This window comes from Aptenodytes patagonicus, chromosome 26 (genome assembly GCF_965638725.1).
Source record: "Aptenodytes patagonicus chromosome 26, bAptPat1.pri.cur, whole genome shotgun sequence".
Classification (NCBI taxonomy): domain Eukaryota; kingdom Metazoa; phylum Chordata; class Aves; order Sphenisciformes; family Spheniscidae; genus Aptenodytes; species Aptenodytes patagonicus.
This window is the reverse complement of record NC_134974.1, coordinates 1,919,898-1,943,656: the sequence shown is the minus strand read 5'-3', so window position 1 is coordinate 1,943,656 and position 23,759 is coordinate 1,919,898. Positions and strand designations below refer to the sequence as shown.

The 23,759-nt window shown below is 63.7% G+C and overlaps 1 protein-coding gene across 4 annotated transcripts; it reads left to right on the top strand.

The window, feature by feature from the left end:
• The first annotated feature begins 299 nt into the window (after positions 1-299).
• Positions 300-9,493, top strand: DENND4B (DENN domain containing 4B). Of its 4 annotated transcripts, XM_076360000.1 has the most exons (27): positions 300-340; positions 2,288-2,598; positions 2,686-2,938; positions 3,038-3,107; positions 3,273-3,442; positions 3,538-3,779; positions 3,899-3,965; positions 4,057-4,115; positions 4,232-4,376; positions 4,496-4,671; positions 4,790-4,890; positions 4,989-5,204; positions 5,295-5,440; positions 5,527-5,666; positions 5,764-5,887; positions 6,013-6,219; positions 6,328-6,456; positions 6,559-6,709; positions 6,794-7,359; positions 7,454-7,576; positions 7,668-7,843; positions 8,165-8,288; positions 8,400-8,633; positions 8,716-8,821; positions 8,902-9,067; positions 9,177-9,241; positions 9,348-9,493. In XM_076360000.1, exons 2-27 carry the CDS (start codon positions 2,300-2,302, stop codon positions 9,491-9,493), a joined length of 4,401 nt encoding a protein of 1,466 aa, XP_076216115.1. In that variant the 5' UTR covers positions 300-340; positions 2,288-2,299. The 4 variants fall into 4 exon arrangements, with proteins under 4 accessions (XP_076216115.1, XP_076216114.1, XP_076216112.1 ...); XM_076359999.1 differs by having other exon boundaries at positions 7,698-7,843; positions 8,165-8,633; XM_076359997.1 differs by having other exon boundaries at positions 8,165-8,633.
• Positions 9,494-23,759: the final 14,266 nt, after the last annotated feature.

Genomic DNA, 23,759 nt, shown 5'->3' with positions numbered 1-23,759 from the left:
GGGGTCCCTTACTGGGGGGGGGGGGGGGGGTGTGTATGCAATGGGGTCCCGTGGTTCCTGGGGGTGCTGGGCGGGGGGGGGCATGGTGGCCACGGGGAGCTTGGGGGGGCTCTTGGGGTGCTAGGAGGGGTCCGTGGGGGGGTTGGGGGGGGGGGTCCTGGCCGCTTCTGGGGGTGCTGGGGGGGGGGGGGGTGTCCCTGTGGGTCCCGGTGTCCCCCGGCGGATACAGAGAGTCCTCCCGGCCGCCAGGGGCCGCTGTCGGCGGCGGCGGGGCCGGGCGGGCGCGCGGTAGCGGCCCGGCGGAGCCCAGCGGCGCGGCCCGGCCCGGCCCGGCCCGCAGGTACCGGCGGGGGCGGCCGCGGGGGGGTCGGGGGCTGCTCGGGGCAGCGGGGCCGGGCCGGGGCCGGGAGAGGGGGGGGACGACGACGACTGGCTGGCTGTAGGGCCGGCTATGGGGCCTGTGGGGCCGGGCCTGGGGGCCTGGGCCGGCTGTGGGGCCGGGTGTAGGGCCGAGGCCGGCTATGGGGCCTGTGGGGCCGGGCCTAGGGCCTGGGCCGGCTGTGGGGGCCGGGCGCGTATACAGGGTGTGTAGGGCCGGCTGTAGGGTACGTAGGGCCGGCTATGAGGTGCACAGGGCCGGCTGGGGGGGGGGGGGGGGGATGCGTAGGGCCGGCTGTGCGGCGTATAGGTCCGGCTATAGGGCCTGTGGGGCCGGCCGTGCGTATAGGGTGCACGGGGCCGGCTGGGGGTGGCTCTGCGGCCGGGCTGACGTTTGCCGACGCCCCCATTTCCAAACCCCCAGGGTCTCCAAGCCCGAGATGGGGCCGGGCTGGGGGGGGGGGGGGAGGCTGGGGGTGTTGCTGCAGCCCTCCCCACCCCGCGGGGCGCAGGGGGCGCGCAGCGGGACAGGGACCCCAGGCGCCGTGGGGCAGGGTCTGCCGGGGACCGTACTGCTGCCTGGGGACCCCCGGTGCTCCCCTGCCTTTGGGGCACTCCCGCGGGGCAGGCTCGCCCCGTAGCCAGTGGCCGAATCCCGCCCCAGGGATGGGGCCGGGACGCGGGAGGGGGCCGGTTCCCCTTCGGCAGCCCCACGGCGGGGCCGGTTCCTGCTCTCCCTGCAGCTGGGGGCAAAGCCCCTGCTCTCTCACGGGACCCCTCCGTGGGGCTGCCCACGCTGGGGGTCACCGGGGGGGGGGGTCCATGGGGATGTGAGGGCGGGTTGGGGGACCCCGCCGTGTCCTGCTGGCTCTCAGTGGGGTGCCCCGCTGTGGAGGACCCAGGAGAGGGGGGTGTGTGTGGGGGGTACAGGCCGGCTGTGGCCCCCCCCCCCCCAGCCGGTTTCTCCCCACCCGAGGCGGGTGGCAGGAAGCTAAATTGGGAGCTGGGGCTGCATCTCGGCGGCTTGGCCGTCGTCACGTGACGCCTGGCCTAAAAATACCCCGGGTGGCCGCTCGCGGGGTTGGGGGGGTCCCGGGGTCCCCGGCCAGGGGACGGGGACAGGCTCCAGGCGCTGCCGTGGCCCTGCCTCTGCCGGCACGGGGAATGCTGGCACGGCCCCAGCGGGTGCGACTCTCCCCCTCACACCCCCCCCACCCCGGCTAAGAGGGTTTCCTCCCGGGGTTGTGGGGGCCACCGCGGTGTCCCTGCTTGGGGTCTCCGTGTTCGGGGTTGGGACCGGTTTGCCCTCACCCCGGTATGGCCGGGGCAGAGCCGGCGTCGCGCCCCGGTGCCCCTGGGAGGGGGGTGACAGCCGCGGGGGTGTGACGTGGGCGTTGGCGGCCTCGTCGCCCGCTTCCTTCCCCTTTCCAGCCCGCCCCGCGCAGCTCTCCGGCAGCTTCCACGGACCCCTCCTGCGGCGCCCGGGCAAGCTGGGGGCACTGGGGACAGGGAGGGGGCGCGTGGAGGGGAGAGGGGCCGGCTGCGGGCCAGGGGTGCAGCCAGCAAGCCAGGGGGGCCACGCCGCAGGGTGGGGGTCCTGTCTCAGAGGCGCTGCCCGAGGGGTGCCCCCCCGCAGCCGCTGTGCTCGGGGTGGGGTGCTGCCCGCCCCCCCCCCGAAGCCGTGGGGGTCCCCATCACATTGCCCTGTGCTTCGTGGCGTGACCGGAAGCCTCCTCCCTTCCCGTCCCCGGCGCTTTCGCCCCGTCAGCTCCGCCGTGGGGCGCCCCACGCCGCCAGCCTGCCGGGACGAAGGAGCTTTCCTGTTCCACGGGACCCCGGGGACGGCCGGTTCAGGTGGGCTGTGGGGCAGGGTTGGGGTGTCACCCATCCCGCTGTCTTCCCCCACCAGATGCCGTGAGCCATGTCGGACGAGAAGCCCCCGCAGCTGGTGGACTATTTCGTGGTGGCCGGACTGACGGACACCTCGCGGCCGCTGGAGGAGGAGAACCAGCAGCACCGCCCAGCCCGGCCCAGCGAACCCATCACCGACGTGGCCGTCATCATCCGCTCGCAGGGCGAGGAGGTGCCCCACGGTTTCACCTGCATCGAGACCACCACCTCAGGCCACCCCGTCGACCTCAACGCCGGGCTGCTCAACAACCCCCAGATGTTCATATGCTACAAGCGGGGCCGGGACAAGCCCCCCCTCATCGAGTTGGGGTGAGTCCCGGGGACTGGGGCTGGGGGGGGGGGGGGGGGCGGGGATGAGCCCCCTGGGGGTCCCCTTCACCCCTCCTCTCCACCCAGGGTGCACTATGAGGGCAAGGACCGCCCGAAGCCGGGCTATAAGATATTGGACACGACGCCCTACAGCCGCTCGGCCAACCTCAATTCGGGGGGGCCGGGACACCAACGCACCTTCCTGACGTACCGGCGGGCGGCCAAGCCCCACGGCCACAACACGCTGGGGATCACCGACATCTGCCTCATCATGCCCAGCAAGGGCGAGAGCACCCCCCACACCTTCTGTCGGGTGGACAAGAACCTCAACACCAGCATGGTGGGTGCCAGGGTCCCCCCCTCTCACCGCTGCCGGCGTGACCCCGCCGCCATCCGGCCCGCGCTGACCCCCTTCCCCGTCTCCGCTCCCTCCTTGCAGTGGGGCCCTGCCCTGTTCCTGTGCTACAAGATCGCCATGGCCAAGGCCAACACGCTGGTCTACGAAGCAGGTAGGGAGTCTCGTGGCGATTGGGGGCGGGGTCAACCCGCTGGGGGTTCGCCTCGGCAGGCTGCCGGGCGCCCACCCAGCCGCTCCCTCCCCTCCCCTTCCTCGGCTGGATGGGGGAAATGATAAGGTGAGGTTCATCTTTCTGTCTGTCCGTCCGTCCGTCCAGGGCTGCTGGGACGTTACCCCGAGCAGGACAGCGAGTCCTTCCCCCTGCCCGAATCGGTGCCAGTCTTCTGCCTGCCCATGGGGGCCACCATCGAGAGCTGGCCGGCCGACACCAAGTACCCGCTGCCCGTCTTTTCCACCTTCGTGCTGACCGGCGCCTCGGGCGACAAGGCAGGACGGGGCCGGGGCAGGGGCGGGGAGAGGAGGAATCGGGAGGGGGGGATGTCCTGCCCTGACCGCCCACCCGCCCGCCCCGCCCCGCGCAGGTGTACGGAGCGGCCATCCAGTTCCACGAGGCGTTTCCCCGGGAGCGGCTGTCAGAGAAGCAGAGCCTGCGCCTGGGGCTGCTGAGCGTGGTGGACCGACGGCCCGTGGCCGGCCGCTCGCTGCAGACCCGCAAGAGCATCTGCGTCCTCTCCCACTGGCCCTTCTTCGACGTCTTCCGCAAGTTCCTCATGTTTATCTACCGCTACTCCATCTCGGGGCCCCACGTGCTGCCCCTCGAGACGTGAGCGACGGGTGGGGGGGAGGTTTGGGGCGGTGGGGACGGACGGTGGGGACGGACGGACGGGGACAAGGGGGTGGCCCCCGTCGCCTCCCCCTGCTGACGGGCCCCTCTGCCTGCAGGCACATCTCGCACTTCATGCACAACGTCCCCTTCCCGTCCCCGCAGCGGCCGCGCATCCTGGTCCAGGTGAGTTCACCGCGTGTCCCCCTCGCCGTCCCCATCCCCGTGCTGGCTCCCCCCAGCCCCACCCTGTCCCCGTGTTCCCCCCCCCCCCCAGATGTCCCCGTACGACAACCTGCTGCTGTGCCGGCCCGTGTCCTCCCCGCTGCCGCTCAGGTAGGGATGGCTGCGGGGCACTGGGTTGGGGGGCGGACGGGATGCATGGGAGGGGGACACGGGGCAGCCGAGGGGCGGCCGAGTGACGTCCATCTCTACCCCTCCCTCCTCCGCAGCGGCGCCAGCTTTCTGACGCTGCTGCAGAACCTGGGCCCCGACAACGCGGTGGCGCTGCTGGTGGCCGTGCTGACCGAGCAGAAGCTGCTCATCCACTCCCTGCGCCCCGACGTCCTGACCAGCGTGGGTGAAGCCCTGGTGGCGGTGAGTGCCAGGGAGGGGACATCGTGGAGGGGGCGGGGGACGGGACGGGACGGGAACGACACGCCGCGGCGCTGGGGACCCCCGGCCCGCGGCGCTGACCGCCCTTGTCCTGTCCCCAGATGATCTTCCCCCTGCGCTGGCAGTGCCCCTACATCCCGCTGTGCCCGCTGGCGCTGGCTGACGTGCTGTGTGCCCCCGTGCCCTTCATTGTAGGCATCCACTCCAGCTACTTTGACCTCTACGAGCCCCCCAGGGACGTCATCTTCGTCGACCTGGACACCAACACCATCTTCCAGTGAGCGGCTCCCCCCAATTCTTGGCCCGGGGGGAGGGGGGGGGGGGCCCGGAGGGATGCCGGTGGTCCACCGGCCGCCCTCCCCTCGTCCCTCTGTTCCCCCCTCCACCCCTGCCAGGAGCGAGGAACGCAAGCTGCTGTCCCCCCGCTCCCTGCCCCGCCGGCCCTGCAAGGTGCTGCTGGCCTCGCTGCACAGCCTCTCCCAGCAGCTGGACGAGAGTGAGTGGGGGGTCCGGGTGTCGGGGGGGGGGAGACCCCACAGCTGCCTGCGCCCCCCCACCCCTCCCTCCTAATTTTTCCCCCCCTTGCTTTCGCAGTGTACAGTGGGCCGGGGGAGGAGGCGTCGCTGGAGCTGCTGCTGAGCGACGCGGAGGCTGCGCGGGGCCGACGGGCGCAGCTGGAGCTGGAGGCGCGGGCGGCTTTCCTGCGCTTCATGGCCTGCGCCCTACGGGGTTACCGCTCCTTCCTGCGTCCCATCGCCCCGGCGTCCGCCCCGGCCGGCCGCGACGCCGGCAGCCTCTTCGCCCTGCAGGGTGGGTGGGCGGCGGGGAAAAGGTGGGGTGACCGGGGAGTGGGGGGGGTGGGTGTCAGCTGGATTTAACCCCCCTGTCCCATCCCCTCAGGGTTCCTCAAGTCCCGGGAGCGGGCGTACCACCGGTTTTACGGGCAGCTGCTGCGCACCCAGCTCTTCACCCAGTTCATCGAGGACTGCTCCTTCGCCAGCGACCGAGACCCCTGCCTCGAGTTTTTCGACACCTGCGTGGATAAGGTGGGTCCCGCCGGCTCCGCCTCGTGTCCCCCGGTGCATCTCCCCCCCCGTCCAGCCCCCAGTGACACCCCGTGCCCCCTCCCCAGGTGCAGGCAGAGCTGGAGAAGCCGGAGGATCCCCCTTTGATGGAGCTGGACGACCCGCGGGGGGGCGAGCACACCGTCTTCATCACCCCCCCCGAGCAGCCGGCGGGTCCCGACGGCACTGAGCTGCCTGCGCGGTACCGGTGAGACACCCCCCCCCCCCCCCCCGCCTCCCCTCGCCCCGCCGCCTCCCGGGTCCCCCCAACTCAGCCTCTGCTTCCCCCCCCCCACCCCCCGCAGCTACGACGGGTTCCCCACCCTGCGCCCCGAGCTCCTGGAGCCCCCCCGGGACCCGCTGGTGGCCCAGCTGTGCCAGGCCAGGAGCAGTGCCCCCAGCAGCCCGGCCCCGCGCAGGACCAAGCAGGTGAGCGGGGCCAAAGGTGCGACGAGTCGGCCGGGCCTCAGCGGAGACGGGACGGCGAGGGGCGCGGGACTCCGGCTTGCCCCCTTCCCCCCCTAGCTCCCTCCTCTTCCTCCCCTCGTCCCCAGGAGATGAAGGTGGCCCAGCGCGTGGCCCAGAAGTACTCCTCGGTGCCCGACATGTGGGCCAAGTGCCTGCTGGGGCACTGCTACGGGCTCTGGTTCCTCTACCTGCCCACCCACGTCCGCGCCGCCCCCGCCAAGCTGCGGGCGCTCCAGCTGGCCTACGAGGTCCTGCGCAAGATGGAGGCTCACAAAGTGGTGCTGCCAGACGAGGTGAGGCGGCGTTTGGGGCAAGGGGGAGGCGGAGGGGGGGGGGGGGGGCTCACCGGGGCAGGGGGACGACCCTGGCCGCCCCTGATTGCTTCCCCCCCCCTCTCCCAGGTCTGCTACCGCATCCTGATGCAGCTCTGCGGGCAGTACGGGGAGCCGGTGCTGTCGGTGCGGGTGCTGCTGGAGATGAAGCGCGCCGGCATCGTGCCCAACACCATCACCTACGGTTACTACAACAAGGTGACGGGGCGGGGGGACGCGACACACGTACGTGGAGGGGACGGGGGTCCCCACCGGCGCCTGACCACGGTGTCCCCGTCCCCGTCCCCCCCCACCTCGCAGGCGGTGCTGGAGAGCAAGTGGCCGGCGGGCACCCAGGGTGGGCGCCTGCGCTGGGCCAAGCTCCGCAACGTGGTGCTGGGGGCCGCCCAGTTTCGGCAGCCCCTGCGGCAGCGGGAACGCCGGGCCGCCGCCGCCACCGCCGCCCCCCCAGGTAGGTGGGGATGGGGAAGGGGCCGGGAGGGTGAGGGGGGGGCCGCTATTGCCCTGCTGACAGCCCCCTCGTCCCCTCCCGCAGGCGGCCGAGCCCCCCCGGCGCCCCGTCCCAGCCTGCAGCGGCAGACCACCTGGGCCGGGCGCAGCCTGCGGGACCACCCCCCGGCCTCCCGGCTGGTGAAGAGCGGCAGCCTCAGCTTTCCCGGCGGCACCCACGGTGAGGGGGGCCGGGGGGGACCGGGAGAGCCCCCGACTACCCGGCCCCCCCCTCTTCCCTCAGCCCCGGATCCGCTGTCCCCCCGGCTGCGGGGTCCCCCCGGCTCGGCCGACGGGAGCCTGTCGGATGTCAGCTTTGCCACGGACGAGAGCGACCGGGCAGACGAGGGGCTGGCGGGTGCCGAGGGGCCGGTGGGGGGCACGCCGCGGCGGGGGCTGGCCGCCAAGCTGCAGCAGCTGCTGTCCCCCGGCAAGCGGCCTCTGCTCCGGCCGGCCGCCAGCACCGAGCTCCCCGCCGGCCCCCGGGACGCTGCTGCCGCCGCCTGCCCGCGCCGGGGCTCCGAGCAGCGGGATGGGGAGCCCCCGCCGCGCCGCAGCCCCGCCGAGACCCTGCTGCGCCCACGGGAGCGTCCCGAATCCACCGCCTCCGAGGTACCCGGCTTCCCCCCAGGGGCTGCGGCTGTCCGTCTGTCTGTCTGTCTGTCTGTCCATCCTCGCTGACAGCGCGTGTGTCCCCCCCCCCCAGAGCTCCGTCTCGCTGGGCAGCGAGTTGGACCTGTCGGACACGTCGGTGGGCAGCGCTGGCATTCCCAAGTCCTCCGAGCCGCCGGCCGACGGGGCGGCCGGGCAGGAGGCGCCTGCCGTGGAGGTGAGTCCGGGGGATCCTGTCCCACCGCGGCGTCCCCCCCCACCCCTCTGCCAGCGCCGCAGGGGCTGACGGTGCCGCCGCCGGCGGCCAGGTCCTGCTGTCCAGCTGCTCGCGGTGCCAGGGCTGCGGCGCGCTGGTGTACGACGAGGAGGTGATGGCCGGCTGGACCTCTGACGACTCCAACCTCAACACCACCTGCCCCTTCTGCGGCCGCTCCTTCGTCCCCTTCCTCAGCATCGAGATCCAGGACTTCCAGCTGCCCCCCAGGTGGGACCCCCCGGCCCGGCGGGACCCCGCGCACCCCCCGTGTCCCCCGTCCTCCGGGAGAAACCCTAATGTCCCCCATCTTCCCCGGTGTCCCCAGCACCCCTCTTTGCTGCCCACTGGTGTCCCCCATCCTTCCATCCTCTGGGGGGAAGACCCTAATGTCCACATCCCCCCTGGTGTCCCCAGTGTCCCCAAACCCCCTCTTCGCTGCCCACCGGTGTCCCCCATCCTTCCATCCTCCGGGGAAATCCCGCGTCCTCCCCGGTGCTCCCCCCTCCGCCCCGTTTCCATAACACCCCCCCCCCACTCTTTGCCGTGCAGCGCCGCCGAGGACGGCTCCCTCCCTCCTCCCGGCGCGCAGGGACCGGTGCTGAGCGACCGCCACCGCTGCCTGGCCCTGGACGAAGCCGAGCCGGAGCTCTGCAACGGCTGCCCGGACGCGGCGGTACGGTGTCGGGCACGGAGAGGGGAAGACGATCATCCCCGCGAGGAGGGGGGACCGGGTGTCCCAGCGGTGTGTCGTGTCCGTGTGTTCCCCCCTCCCTTTCTCCCGCAGGTGCCGCGGCGGTCGGAGCGGGTGGCTTTCGCCTACCTGAGCCCGTTGGTGTTACGGAAGGAGCTGGAAAGTTTGGTGGAGAACGAAGGCGGCGAGTTCCTGGCGCAGCCGGAGCTGGTGGACAGTCACCCCATCATCTACTGGAACCTCGTCTGGTACTTCCAGCGCTTGGGGCTGCCCAGCAACCTCCCCCGCCTGCTCCTGGGCTCCCAGCACGTCGCCCCGGCCCCGCAGGTGAGGCGGGGGGGACACCCACAGGGGGTTCTAGGGTTGGGGGGGCCCCCGCCAGCCCGGCGCCCACCTGCCTGTCCCGCAGGCGCAGCCCCCCGACTCCCCCTGCGTGCGCGTGCGGCTGCTCTGGGACGTCCTGGCCCCCGAGCCCGACAGCTGCCCCCCACTTTACGTCCTCTGGCGGCTTCACAGTGAGTCGGGGGGGGGTGTGTGTGCGTGGGGGGGAACCGCGGCGGCGGGGGGGCGGCGCTGAGCCCCCTCCCCGCCCCAGGTAACGTCCCCACCCGGCTGCGGTCCTGGCGGCCCCACGGCCACCCCTTCTCGCTGGCCTTCCTGGAGGCCGTGCTGAGCCACGTGGGGCTGAGCGAGGTGCACAAGGCCATCGCCCTCTTCCTCGAGACGCTGGCGGCCCCGGGCGGCCCCCGGCACCTGCAGAGGTAGGGGTGCGACCCCCCCACACCCCCCTCCTCCTCCTCCTCCTCCTCCCTCCCTCGCCGTCGGGCGGCCCCCCCCCCCCTTCCCTGCCTCACCGCTCTGCCTCCCCAGGAGCATCTACCGGGAAATCCTCTTCCTCACGCTGGCGGCGTTAGGCAGGGACCACATGGACATCGGTACGGGGGCTCGGGGGGACACACGATAGACTGGGGGGGCCCCCCCTCCCCCGGCAACGCTGATGGCCAGTGTGTGTGTGTGTGTCCCCCCCCCCTCGCCTTGCAGCCGCCTTCGACAAGAAGTACAAGTCGGCCTACAACAAGCTGGCGGGGAGCCTGGGCAAGGAGGAGCTGCGGCGGCGGCGGGCGCAGCCCCCCAGCTCCAAAGCCATTGACTGCCGCAAGAGCTTCGGGACCACCCTTGAGTGCTAGAGGTGGCCCCCCCACGGCCCCCCCCCCCCCCCCCACCCCACCCCAGCCCTGGGGACAGAGATGGGGGGGGTGGGGGGTGTCCTCTCAGGCCAGCCCCTCTGCTCCCCAGCCCCGAGTGGGGGTGGGGGGGGGTGGGGGGGAGCCCCCGCCACGGCCCCTGGCTCACGAAGGGTTTTATATGTCAGTGTTAATATATTTTTATTTATTTATTCCGCCCCCCCCCCCCCCCAGCGCCCTCTCCTCGCTTGGGGTGGGTGCCGGGACAGGCTCTGCGCACTCCCCCCCCCCCCCCCGCCTTCCCCCCCCCCGTCTCCACCCCATCCCCCTTCACTGCCTGCCCGTGCCCGGGGAGGGGGGGGTGGTGGTGGTGGTGGGGGGGGGGGGATTTGGGGGCCGCCCCCCCCCCCCGGCACTGTGCAATAGGAGCCCCCCGCTCCGGGGGTCTGTAAATAAAAGCCGCTGCAGTATTTTCCCTGCTGCCTCCCCGGGTGCCTTCTTGGGGGGGGGGCGGGACCCCCCCGGGGGGGGACACACACGACACCCCCCCAACTCCCCCCTCCGCACCCCCCGGGGGGTGTCGGCGGCACCACTGAGAGGGGCCGGAGCCTTGGCCCGCGGCGGCCATCTTGAGGCCTGGCAGAGGCCTCGGGGCTGGCGCGAGGCCTCCTCGGCGCTGGGGCCCTGCCCGCTGCCGGCGACCCCGCGGCGGGGCGGGGGGGGGAGAACGCGCGGCCCTGCCCGGTACCGGGGCCCGCTCCCCCCCCCCCCCCCCCCCCCCCCCGGCGTCGCGCCGGGCCACGTGCACACCCCCGTACCGGGCGCCACGTGGGCCGGGCGCAGGGCGGCTACGGCGGCCGCTTTGGGCCCAAATTCCCCCGCGAGCGGTGCGGGCGGAGGGGGGGGGGGGGTGTGGGGGGTGGTTTTTGCCCGCCGACACCGCGCGCGGCCGGCGGTACCCGGATGTCCAGGCTCGGGGACCCATTAAAGGCGCCCCGCGGGGAAGCTCGGCGGCTTTCCATTGGCGGAGCCGCGCGCCAATCCTCGCGCCCGCCCGCCAGTAAGAAGCGGGAGGCGGGCCCGGCGGGGAGGCCGGCGGGTTCGATTGGCGGTCCGCCGCGTCCGTCGTCTCGTCGCGCCAATGGGCGTCGCGCCTGGGGTCGGGAGGCGGGGGGAGAGCGGCGGGGCCGCTGCCCAATCAGCGGCATTGTTTGTGGTGGTGCCGGCTGCGCTCCGCGGCGGCTGGTGGCTGCGGCGCCGCGTCTGCTCCGCCCGGCCCGGCCCGGCCCGGCCCGGCCCGGCCCCGGCTCGGCCCCAGGGCACCCACCGGCGCCCCCGGCCCCCAGGGCGGCGCCCCCCCCGAGCCAGGTGAGGGCTGCGGGGGCGGGGGGTGCCGGGGGTGTGTGTGGGGGGGCAGGGCCGGGCCCGGCCCGGCGGTGGGGGGGGGCGCGGGCAAGGCCCGGGGGTTTGTGTTGGGGGGGGTGGGCCCGAGCCCAGGGGCTGAGGCGGGGGAGGGTGTCTGTGATTGAGGGGCAGCACCCCTGGGGTCCGGGGGGGGTCCGCTGGCGGGGAGCAGAGCCGAGGGGGTTTGGGGGGGGCAGAGCCGAGGGGATTTGGGGGGGGCCCGAGCCCCGGGCTTCTGAGGCTGGCGCTAGCGCGGTGCAGAGCTCAGGGGGGGTTCAGGGGCCCGAGGTTGGGGGGGGCTACAGAGCCCGAGGGGTTTGGGGGGTGGGGGGGGTGATGCAGAGCCCAAGGGGGTTGGGCGGGGGGGGGGGGGGGCGGGCAGGAGCTGGCCCAGCCCTCGGGAATGGGCGAGGAGGGCTGGGGGCGGGGATGCCCCGGGGTAAAACGGGGTGTTGGCTCTTCCTCCGGGGGTGGGGGGGGGGATTGGGGCCGGTCCCTGCCCGGCTGGGGACCGTCTGGGCCGGGGTGGGGCCGTCTGGGCCGGGGGCGGTGGGGAAGCGGGGTGCGGGCGCTGCCTGGCTCCGGGCCTGGTATGCGGGGGGGGGTGTCCCCGGGGCAAGGGAGAGCGGGGAGGGGGCGGGAGCAGCCGCCTCTCCGCGCACCTGGAGGGTTTAGGGGGGAGCGGGGTCCGTCCCCGTCGTCGTCGTCTCCCCCCCGCCCCATCCTCGGGGTCGGGGCTGGGTCCTGTTGCTTCGTGGGGAGCACCGGGGAGCGATGCCGCGATGGAGCGGCCCTCCACGGGGGGGGGGAGGGCTCGGGGCTGGTTGCTCCCCCCGTCACCCAGAGGGGACACCCCCTTTGTTCCCTCCTCTTCTGCCGGGTTTCCTTCTGCGATTCCCGTTTCCTTCTGCGATTCCCGTTTCCTTCTGCGTTGCCATCGCGGCGTTTCCCCGTTCCCTCGTTAGGGAGGCGATGGGAACGGGTGATTGACCGTCCCTGCCTCGCTCTGCCGCCGGTTGGGAAAACCAGGTTTTCTGCCCTGCAGGATTCTGCCTCTTTTCTTCGCTCCCCACCCTCTTCCCGATGCTGCTTCCCCACATCAAAGCCAGGAGGGGGGGCAGCCGGGAAAACTTTCGCATCTCCGCTTTAACGTGGAGCGAGAGAGTCCGGCAACTGCCTCCTCCTTCCATGTGGGCAGCGCGGGCAGCCCTGCCCGCACCCCCTTCGGCCGTGGGGATCGGGACGGGGCAGGGGAGGGGGGGGGAATGAAAATGCCACTTCTGGGGAGGCGCCGGCCCTTCCTCACTCGGCGTTTGGGAAGCCGGGTGGCACGGTTCCTCTCCCTTTTGCTCCGTTTTCCCAAAATAAGAGTGTTTGAGGCGTTTAAAAATGCTCTCCCTTCCCCTCTGCGCCTGGAAAGAAGGGTCTCTTTGATGGCGGGGGGGTGCTTTGCCAGGAAGAGAGGAGGAGGAGGAGGAGGTGGTTTGGGCAAGCGGAGGGTAGCTGAAAGCAAGGAGGAAGAGCGACAGCATATGGATGCGATCGTATCGATTCGCTTTAGCTGCCTTGCCTTCCTCGCCTTCTGTTTGCTGAAATCACCCCCCAAAAAAAGGATTTTTTAAAATTTTTTTTCTTTATTCTTTTTTTTTTTTTTTTTTTTTTGCGCCTGCCTTGGCTGCTGACAGGCTGGAGGAGGAGGAAGGGGGGGGGGGTACGAGCCCGCGGGGAACCGGCGTCCTTCTGGAAGAAGGTGTGGGAGGTTTTGACTCTTTTTATTTCTCGGTGTTCGGCGGTGGGGGTTGGGGAAGGATCGCAACGACTAAGCGGTTCAAGAGGACGGCGGTTTTTTAAGGATTGTGCGTGGTTGGCTACCGGCGGAGGAGCGCGTGCCTTCTCACCGGGGAGCCGAGGGCCGGCCGTGTTTGAGCTGTCTAGGTGTGCGGGGAGAGCCCCCCCACACCCCCCCTCGCCCCCTCGAAACGCCGGTGCTCTGCTCTGGCACATCACTGGATTTTAAATGGTGCTCCCGTCACCGGGGGCGAACACGATTTCGGCTCACGTGGGCGTTGGAAGGGGAGGGGGGGGGGAGCTCGGTGCAGCCGTCGAGCCAGGGTGCCGCCGGGGACCCCCTCGGGGTGAAAACGCCGCCTTTGTACCTTATCCGAAACGGGGTTCGTGTCCCCTTGGACGGGTGTCTGTAGGGATTCCCCCCACCCCCCCCCCCCGCCTCGCCGGGATTTAGGAGCGTGCCTGGAATTTGTTGCATTCCTGGTTCTCCTCCTGGGCGCAGCGGAGCTGCTGATGGCCGCGTGCGGCGGGGAAACGGCCAAAAAGACGCGTCTCGGGGCCGGCGACCTGGTTTCCGAGCCGTTCGGGTCTTCAACGCGAGGTGCGACCTTCGCTTTGGTGCTTTTCCTGATCACGAGGCCGCGTGAAACCGAATGTGACGTGCGGCTGACAGGGAGCATCCATCTTTGCGGCGCTGCGGTTCGCCCGTGCCGAGAGCGGCCTGGCTTCCTCTTCCGACGGCTAACGGGCTCCCGCTGGTCGTGGCACCCGGCTCCGCTCGGAGCATCCCGGTCCCTGCTGTTCTCCCGGCTGCTCCGGCGCAGGGCGGGGGATGGCTGCCTCCTTTCAAAGGTTTCTGCGAGGGGGAGAGCAGAGGTATCTACTCGGCAGAGTTAATTAAACTTAAGATGCTCTTGAAAGTGTCTTTTCTGCCAATGTTTTCTTCCGAGGGAGCGGCGCGGGGCTCGTGATCAACCACTCGCAAGATGCAGGGGGGTTTAAAGGAGAGGAGCTTCCCGGATTCATTCACTCACTCGCTCGTCCCTTTGGCATTTAAGGGGGGGGGGGAGGGAAATAAATCGCTGGAGCTTTTTTTTTATTATTATTTTTTAAATTATTTCCCTGTTAATGGACAATTCTCTGCGCTTTGTTCTTCCTCGCCCGACAACAAACCGCTCGCCGGACCCTGGTCTCGCGGGGAGAGGGCGGGTAGGGAGCTGTGGCCCCCTGCGCGTGGGATAACTCACCCCTTTTTGGGAGCCAGCCCCGGGGGGGTGGGGGGAGCCTTTGTCTGGCGAGCGGCCCCGCTCATCCCGGCTCGGAAGGAGTCCTGTTGCACCGCTCGGTCGTAAGAATCGCTGATTTTTAAAACATTTTGGCAATAACAAGAACTAGGGAGGTGGAAAAAAAGGAAAAAGAAATCCCTGGATTTTGTTTTTTCTGGGTTTTTTTGGTTTTTTCTTTTTTCTTACAGCCCAGCGTCTCACCCCACGGAGAACGACTTTTATGTTTTTTGAAAGGGGCGTTTGGGTCGGGCGGTGGTTAAAGCTGCTGGTGTGCGAGCGCGGAACGCGGGGCTCTGCACCCTGTTTGTGCCTCGGCACGACAGCGAAATGTTTCTGTTTTTTAAAAGAAAAAAAAAAGAGAGAGAGAGATTGGCTATAAATCTAATCCCCGTGCAAAGCTATCCACCTCGCGCGCAGAAACTCAACCTATCGGGCCGTGCCGCGTGCCGCCGCGGTTTTACCGGCGTTGGATCGACCGCTGGAAGGTGAAGAAGAAACTTACTTTTCCGCGGAGCTGCCGCGCCGAGACCTCGCCGGCGCAGGTCGAGCGCAGAGGCGGCTTTGGGGATCCGTTTGCTTCCGTAGCTCCTCGGTGCCGCGAGCCCTCCCTCCGTGGAAAGCCGTGGTTTCGCCCGCAGCCTCGTGGATTTCTGCTCCTTTAATCTGGAGGCGGTTCAGAGGAGCCCGGTTGCAGATGGCCGGGGTTTCATTTGCCGTGACTGACTTTTTTTTTTTTCCTCTGTTGTGCTGGTGGTGCGTGTAGGTTATCTGGCAGGTTTGGTTTTTTTTTTTCCCCCCCTTAAAACGCGTGGGATGATACGTCGCTGTTGCGTGATTTAGTTGGCGTCGGGGCGATGCGCCGGCCGACGGGGCCTGGGAAGTGAGGCGTTGCCGTGAGCCCGTATTTCCCTCCTTCGCCGTGACGGATAGACTTCGAGTCGCTCCTCTTGATCGGTTTTGGTATTTCGGGTAATTTGGCTATTTAAAACAAACAAAAAAAATTAATAAAGCACAAATGTTCTCCGCCTCGGCTGCGCTTTCTTCAGGAGGTTTCCGTGGAAAAGCGAGGAGCTGCGCTCGCACGTGTCCCGGTGGACCATCTGCCGGGGGAGAGGCTCGTTTTTGCCGTGGCACATCCTTACTGTGAGAGGTGGAGTTGCAGTGCTTATCTGGGTCACTTGAAAAAGAGATTTTAAAATTATTATTATTATTATTTAATTTTTTTTTCCCCCTTAAAGAGCATTATTCTGAAATTGGGACTTGGACAAATACGTCAACCCGCCCGATGTGACGGTCGGGGTCTTGCTTTCGGGGGGCTCGGGCGGCCCGGCTTGCCCGTGCTCTCACGGTGCGGTTGGGATGGATGACAAAGCTTCGTGGCCGGTGGGGGGGGGAGGATGCCGGTGGCCCGGGGACGTGCAGTGCTTCTCCTTTTCCCGCTTTTTTTTGTTGCTGCTGTTAAAGCTGGGAACGAATGGACGTAAAATTTAGCTGACCTGAAAATGGAGCTGCATACCTGGTGGCTTGTCCTGGTGCTTTCCAGCTCTCTGCGGAGCAGTTGAGGCTGACGGGGGCTTCCCCCCCCCCTCCCCTGAGCATCGCCAGCCGAGCGCAGCGTCCCAACCTTTCCCGCTCTTTCCCGGATCTCCAGCTAAACTGGAACCCGGCCTTCGGACACCGCCGCGTCCGCGCGCCAAACCTGATTTTGGAGAGGAATTATCTCCCGGGTTAATCGGGCAGAGGATGGAAGCCGTCCCGGTGTCGTGGCGGTGCCTGGGTCCAGCGGTGGATGCGGCTCGGCTTCAACGGGGCTGCGGAGAGAAACCGCCTTGGGCCGGGGAGGGGAGCTGGGACCCGGGGACCCCCAGGGGGGGTGGGGGGGCGGCGTTTGGGCATCGCAGGTCCCGTCCGTGAGCTGGGCAGCTTTTTCATCTCGTACATATTTCCTCGGAGGCGTTCCTTGCCCTTTGCTCTCTCCCCTTCGGATGCCCAAAATCTTAAAGGACGCCGGTAGGGTTTTGGTTTTCGTTTTTTTGGTGCGTGTTTCTGTTTTTTTTTCATGGAATCAAGGCAAACTGAAGTCGTTTCGGGGTTGGTGGTTTTTTTTTTTGTTGTTGTTGTTTTTCCCCAGTGTGACCCACGTAACCGGGGCGATGAGCTCTGTATAACGAATGCAGGAGTGAGGTTCTCCCTCCGTTTTGTTTTAACAACTCTAGGCGCTACTTCTAACAAAACAAAGCCGTGTTTTCAAGTAGAGCTCTGGCCCGGTTGCTGATAACCCTGCCCTAAGGTACGGGGGCTTCCTCGTTGCCGCCCATCGGTTCCCTCCCGTCACCTCACGGTCTTCTCTCGTGCGCGAACCGGAGCGGGCGATTATCCCCGGTCGGATGTTTTTAGGTTTGTCGAGCGCCTCGTCGCGCGCACAGACCTCCGAAAGCTCGTCCCCGTCCCTGGGAAGTGGGTCGGGGAAGAGGCTACCGCGCTGGGATTCGTTCTTTTTGGTTTGTTTTTTGTTTTTAATTCTCCGCGCTTTTCGTATAAATGCGGCATACCGCTTCTAATCGCTTGCTCTCAGCCCTCGCAAGGACGGGATTATTTAAGACGTATTGAGGAAAGGGGGGGGTAACGCTACATTTCGGATCGCCGTTGGTTTTGCAGCTCTGCCCCTTGGACGCGGAATATTAGCCGGTTATTTGTGATAACGGTATCCAGAACATGCCTGAAATCCTTCTGAAGAACCAGCACCAGCATTTGGAATTTGGAGGGTGTGAGTTAGAGGCGCTTCCAAGCCTCCTCTCTAAAATTAGACCCAAGACCGGCGCGGGGGAGTCTGTAAAGAACCTCGGGGGCTTTTTTTTTTTCCTCCACGGAGCATCGACGTGACCGTTGCACGTCGGTCCTGCGAAGCCGCATCCATTTTGTTTCATCCCTAATCAAAGTCTTTCGGCTTTGCGGCGGCAGCGGGTATTTCCAGGTAGGTGGTACCAACTCCGGCGGGGCCGCGCACGGGCCGGGATGGCTTTTAACAGGCTTTCACTGGACGGAGGGTGCCGCTGCTCAGGTTTGAGCGCGTATTTTGGGGCTGAACCCCGAAATTGTCCGGTTTCAGAGTCCCGATGGTAGATTGGAGGCAGCCCTCGCTTACGAGCCCTGCCTGGTTCCTCGAGGCCGGAGGAGCATCCTGCCGGCTGATGGAAAGAGGGGCGAGAGGGGCGTTAAAAGACCATTAAGGCGGTGACGGAAAGCAAAAACCAGAGAAGTTCTCGGTTCGGGCTGAAACGAGCTGTCTCTCCTCCGGTCCCGCGACGCAACGGGGAGTGGCGAGGAAGGAGGAAAGGTGTCACGGGAGGATCTGCCCCGAGCCGCGCGTTTCCTCCCGCTTATTGGTTTTCGTCGCAGCGGTCGGCGTTCTCCTAGCCGTTCTTTTCCTGCGTAAATTTTTTCTCGTGCCCGGTCTTTAAAGGCGAACCTTGCCGCTGTTGAATATGCCGACGCGCGGTGCCGTGGATGGGGCGGCTGGTGCAGGCGCTCTCCCAGCGTGCCGGCCGCCGGAGCCGCGCGCTGGTGCCTTTTGGGGCGCCTGCGTCAAAACAGCAGCTCGGTACGGCTGCGCGGGGGGCCGGACGGTGCTAATAATAAAATAACTTGTGACCGTGTGCCCTTCGGTTCGATGGAAGAGTTTAAAAATGCCTTTAAAACACCCAGTTCTGGATCCCGTAGGGTCAGTGGTAACGGTGCTGCTGCTCCACGCCCCGGTGCTGCTGGACTTGGGCTTCTGGGGCAAATTGTAGTGACTGTAAGCTCAAACCGCCTGAAGCCAATAAGTGTATTTTTCCGGAGTATCCTGGATTTAGGCCTCATTTTCACTGAATCTCAGAAAAATGAATGCAAGGATCCCGTTTCTTTGGGATCAGAGCTAACCAAAACCCATCTGTCGTCTCGGGAAGAGGATGCCGCTGCTTACTGCCTGCTTTCCATCTCCTGGACCTGCAGCTTTAGGGTTATGCCCTGTCCGTACCTGGGAGGAGAGCAGCTGCGTGCTTCGATACACGAGGACCAAACGTTTCAAGACTTACCTTTCATGCCAGTTAACGCCCTGGTTCGGTATGGGGGGCTAGAAACAGGATCTTTATCGCCAAAACCTGCGTCAAGATAAATATTCGCAGGGAATAGAAACCCTTCTGCATGCGGCGTCTCGAAGCGTTGCCTTTCCCTGTCCAAATCTTTCCGGGCCTGATATTGTGGTCTCGGATGGCCGGGGTTCCCCTGAGGAGCAGGCGGGCGCATCCCTCCTCTTCCCAAGGCAGAGGGGTCCCAAGAAGCAAGCTACGGAAACGGGATTTTGGAGGAAAGAGGCCGGACCTCTCCCTGCTGTCTCGGTGAGCTCGTGTGTTGGGATCAGGCTTTTTATCCTTCTTCTGCCGAGCCCGAAAACCTTTTGGTTGCATCCCTACCAGCAAGGAAAGACGGGAGTGTGTTTCTTCAAGCTCTCGGCAAGGAAGGAGGATGTGTCCTCCTGAAACGCCTCTCGTCGGAGACTAAATCTGTCTCTTTTCCCCCCCAAACTGTTTGCCCCGGCAAGGTGCTTTGGGGTGTAAGTCAGCTCTGGCTCCCCGGTCTCCTCCAGTCCGCGCAAGGAGCTTTCTCATTGACGTCCCAGCCCGAAGACTTGCAAAGCGAACGTGCGAGATCTCGCTCTGCGCCGCCCTCCCTTCGAGGAGCAGGGGAGACGTGGAGGGAGATGGACAACCTAAAATCCTCCTGCCGACGAGGTTTTTGCTGCTGACAACTTCTGGGTTTAACAGTTTGCTTGTAATCTTTTTTTTTTCCCCCCCCGTTTCCCGACTGCCTAACGCAGTTTGTAGAAGAAAGATAATTCACTTTAATGAATTATAAAACTTGTTTCACTGCAGTGGGTCTTCATTTTTCCTTTTGTCTGCAGCAGAGTCACTGTTTGAGTAGAATAAAATTAACTTAGTCCCCGAAAAGACAAAAGAGCTGAAACTCCCCGCTGGTGAGAGGAGCTGAGGGCGGGAGGGGGCAGGACGTTATCTCGAAGGCCCCATACGCTTTGCCAATCACGGTGTTTTGGGTGGGTTTTTTTGTAATCTGGAGTTTTACGTTTAAACACCTTGCCATTTAAAAATGGTTCTTTTTTTATTTTTATATATATATATATATATATATATTTGTTTGTTTTCCCAGTCAGTCGCTGAGAGCTATACGCACGTATCCGGAAACAAGCTGCGTAAAGTTAATGAAACTCTGCAGCATCTTTACAAACATCTACAGGTCTAGTCTCTCCGTCCGCGCTCCGGCAACGACCCGTGTTTAGTCAGGGACTGAGATACCCAACGGAAAAACCTCCTTGTCCTTTCTGCTGCGTGACTTGCGGCGTAGTCGTGGGGAATTTTAAGATTTACGCCGTAAAGTAGTTGTTGAAGTCGGATCGTCGTCTCAGTTCGCTCAGGCTGAGTGAAGGTCCGCGCCAGGGCTTGGACCGGGGAGCAGCTGGGAATCTGGGCCATCAGCTGAGCTGCTCCCAGTTTGCTCCCAGTTTAAACCCCTCCTTTCGATGATGGTTTGTAGCGATTACCCGGAGCGGGCGACTGATGTGCGGGGTGTTGCCCGCGCGGGTGGAGATGCTGCTCCCCTATCTGAAACGAAGCTATCCGCTCCTCAAACCTCCTCAAAATTAACGGTGCGCGCAGCCTGGCTTACCTCTGTCACCAGCCAAGAGAGAGGATGCTCTTTAGATATTTTTTTTTGGTTTTAAAGGAAATTTTGAGTGAAAGGAAATGGGTCAGACAGATGCAGACTTTCAGAGAGTTTCAAAATGGTTGCTTGGTAATAGTCCCTTGTTGAATAAGTCCGAACCTAATGCGTTTTCCCCTTCTGTGAATCACTCCTTAACTTGCTTCTTATTAAAGTCCCTGATTCTAATTTAATCTTGGAGACCTGACAATTTTAAATACCTACTAGTGCGGCGTGAGTCCGATCTGGCATTTCAATAGCTTATTGTTTTAGTCCCTGCAACAGTTTCGGCAAACCAGCGGCCGCGCGGAGGAAAGGCGGCATTTCGGTGTCCGCGGCCGGAGTCTCCGCTCTCGATTCGGAGGCACCGGTTTAACGTAACGCTGCGTGTTCGGTAGCCCTGGAGCAACACACGTGTCCTCTGAAACAGAGGAAAGATGCTGATAGACTTGTTTTTAAAGGAATGGCTTTAACGGAAGATCAGATCCTGAATGTCTTTAGCGATACTGTTTTAAAATAACCTTCCTTCTGGGCTCGGCTGTATTTAGTCAGTGTGTTTCGCTGGGATTTGGATAAACCGAAGGAACGACGGGTCGGGAAGCTCGCTGCAAGCCACCGAGGATGTCTTAATAAATTGCCGGGCACCATATGGCAGTTTTGGATGTTTCTCTCGGCGTGCCGGCGAGCCCGTTTTCTCGACGGCTTGCAAACGAGGTTTGCTTGGACCAGCAGCAGCCCCCGGACTCCTTGCTTTCTCTTCCCCGTTTGGGCCTTTTTTTGTTGTTTTGCTCTCACGCTGGCGTTTTGACGCTAATTGTACTCGCTTTACTCTCATTTAGTCTGCTGCTCCGAAATAACGTGGACCCAAAGCGCCACTCGCTAGTTTTACGTTTCAGGGCCGAAAACAACTGGAGTGGGAAGCCGGCAGCTGCTGGACGTGGTTAGCTTCCCACGCCTTGTGGTGAGGATAGAAATAGGCCTGCCGTCCACTCGGCTTTCCGGTGGGATAGCACCGCGATGAAAATATCGCATTGCTGCTAGTTGGCGGTGTCGTGGACGGCGACCGGTCTGTTAAAATTGCCGTTAAAAGCGAGCGACGGGAGCTAACCCTGGCGCTGTACTGAAAAATTCAAAGGAGGTCAGTCAAAGGGCAGATCTGAGCCTTGGTTGTGTTGCATTTCGGAGAGAATTGATCATTTCGGAGAGAATTGATCATTTCGGAGAGAATTGATCATTTCGGAGGGGTTAACCCCAGAGCTGGACCGAACTTAGGTAACGGGGTTACGCCGGTTGGGACTAGCCCGTAGAAAATGAAATAACTGAATTATGCCGAGGCAGTCCTGGCGGTCTTTTCCTGGTGAACGTCGTTCTGCTTCATGTGAGTTTGCCGGTGGAAACCTTGTTAACCAGTTCCTTCGCCTTGAGCTTAGCAAGCTTTGAAGTTGTATTGAATGGCAATTTAGGTCTCTAGTTTAAACAAAAATAATAATAAAAAAAAAAATCATTCTTTCCCCCGTGTAATCGTCTTCCAGTTTTACCGATGTATTTTTCAAAGTACTTGTTAGTCTGAAGCTGTATGACGATGATGACGATCATCTGCTTCCTATTAGCTAATGAGAAGGAAGGAAGTCCCAAAAAAACATGAAGAGGAGGGGGTTTGGTCCGGGATCCCTCTGTTTTGGAGGAGAAGAGGCAGCGCGGGTGACGGATTTATAACCGAAGGACAGCGCAGGTGGGGAATAAGCAACGAGAGGGAAGAGATGAGTCCTGGTGAAACCCGCCCTGTTCCCATCGCTCGCTTTGCTGCAGAAAGCTGTCCCGTTGGGTCCTGCTGTGACGGAGACTTGCCCGGTGCTCCCCGGCACGACGAAGAGCAGTTGACATCCGTGGGACTGTTTTTTTTTTTCTTTTTTTTCCCCGAAAAATGATTAGGAGGGGTTTACTGTTCTTGGGCGTGTTGATTCGAAATACCAGCAGCGCGGATGGAAGTCTGTACCGCGTTTTAGTCCTTCGGTTCCTCGTGGAGTCTCGCCTGGAGATTGAGCGCGGGATTTAGGCAACGCTGAGGAGCGATGCTGCCGGCGTCCCCGTCCTTTAGTGATACAGGGATGTTACTGCTTTGAATTGCTGACTTTATTACTATTTTTTATATTTACGCCACCAGCTGTCTGTCGTCGGATGTTTAGAGTTCTGGTCGAATTTAAAATTCAATAGAAGTGTTGTAATTGAACCTCTTTCTCCTCCCCAACGATTATCGTGACGTTTACTGCTCTTTGGATCGTGGGCTTTCTTCTTGTCGTAACTTCACGTAACGGGTTTGTGTGTGAAATTAGCCTTCCTGCCATCTTCACGCCGGCCGTTGGGAGTCTTCCGACCTCAACCTCCTGTACCTTCAGACCCACCCTCCGCTCTTCATCTCCTACACCCTCCTCCCGCGCGGTTAAATGCGATGGATTCATCGCTTGTCCCCGGTGTCGGGAGCAGCACCCAATTTTGTGGCTTATTTTGGGGTTGTGGCACCGTCGTCGTTTCCTGGGCCCGTGTGCGGTGGTCAGATCACAGGGTAAACCTCACCCTGCCGTTGCTTGGGTACCGCGCTACGTTAGTCCTTTAACGAGTGGCTTTATAATTCAAACTTTCCAAATGCTTCGACCCAGTAAGTTAACTCCAGGCGATCGCATCCTCCTTTTCATGTCGGCCGCCTCTTTCTTACCTTCCTGATGAGTTACCTGGGAAAGCTTGAAGGTTTGCCGCCCTAGAGACCCTTGCCACCCGTCCCTTCTGTATTTATATATAAGAACCGCTGTAAAAGGGTAAATAAAGAGAAGACGGGGACTTCTGGGCTAATCACCCTGCAGAGCCGACGGGAATGGGGAGAGATTTCTCAGCGATGGATCACCTGCAGATAATGAATTGGGTTCGGGAAACAGAGCCGCATAAAAGCAGCTATTGTTCGCACTTTTGCAGACTTCGTCAAAGGCCTTTTCATACTGGAAATAGAAGCACCCAGAGGATGGGTCCTTGTGAAAAGGACCCTAAAATTCAATTAAGTGAACAGCCCAGTGATGTTTTAGCAATACCTTTCCCCATCCTGGCCGTAAAGATCTTTCGGAAGCCTTGTAACGGCGGGATAAAGGACAGGGCAGGAGGAGAGATGTAAGGCATCTTCAACCGCCCCTAATTTGTTGGAAACAGTTTCATCTCTGCCCAGTCTCCGCACGCCTTAAAACAAGGATGAAAGGTCTGGAGGAAGACGGGGAGCACGGGAAAAGCGGGACGCGGTCCTAAAAATCAGAGAATGGAAACGGCTGAGGACAGAGAAAAATGCTGAAGAAACTTTCTGCCGCGGTGGGCTGATGTCGACGAGGAGGCGAGATAAAGAAGTGTAGGGCGGAGATTTCCCTAGGAGGAACCATTTGAGGTAGAGCCGTCTCCTCCTTGATACCAGCTGATGCTTCTCCACGACATGGTGAAGAAATTACAAGCCGCAAGTGATTGAGCGGAGTTTCAGCGCCGCTCCAAGCACTGGTACTACCCGAGTTTGCCTTGGTTAGATAAAATGGGGCTGCGCTGAAGCATCTTACGTGGACCCAGCGTTGGGGAACTGAATTTCAGCTGCGGAGACCCGCAGCCGAGGACACGTTGCTCGGGCATGAACTGTTGAGAAGACAGTCAGCAAAAAACATCATGGTTCCGGCTTTTAAATGAAGAGGGGCGGGGGGGGGGGGTCAACGTTGTCTGTGATCGGACCCGAGCAGCGTTACGTTAAACGTAACGGCAGTCTGCGGAGGGAAGGGAAAACCGGTGCCGGGATGTTGGCGAGACGGCTGCCTCCAGCCCCGGCTGGACTTGAGAAGCGTTTCCCAGGTGTCGCCACGTAGGTTTTTTTTCCCCCCCGAGATTGAACAAATACTGTGAAATACAGTATTTTTTTTGCCAGTTTGCTCCCTGGCAGAAGCCACGCTTGCCCATCTCTGCGTGGAGGGGCCGTACCCACCGGCGATGACCGCCGACCCCGGCACCTCGGAGGCTGCGGG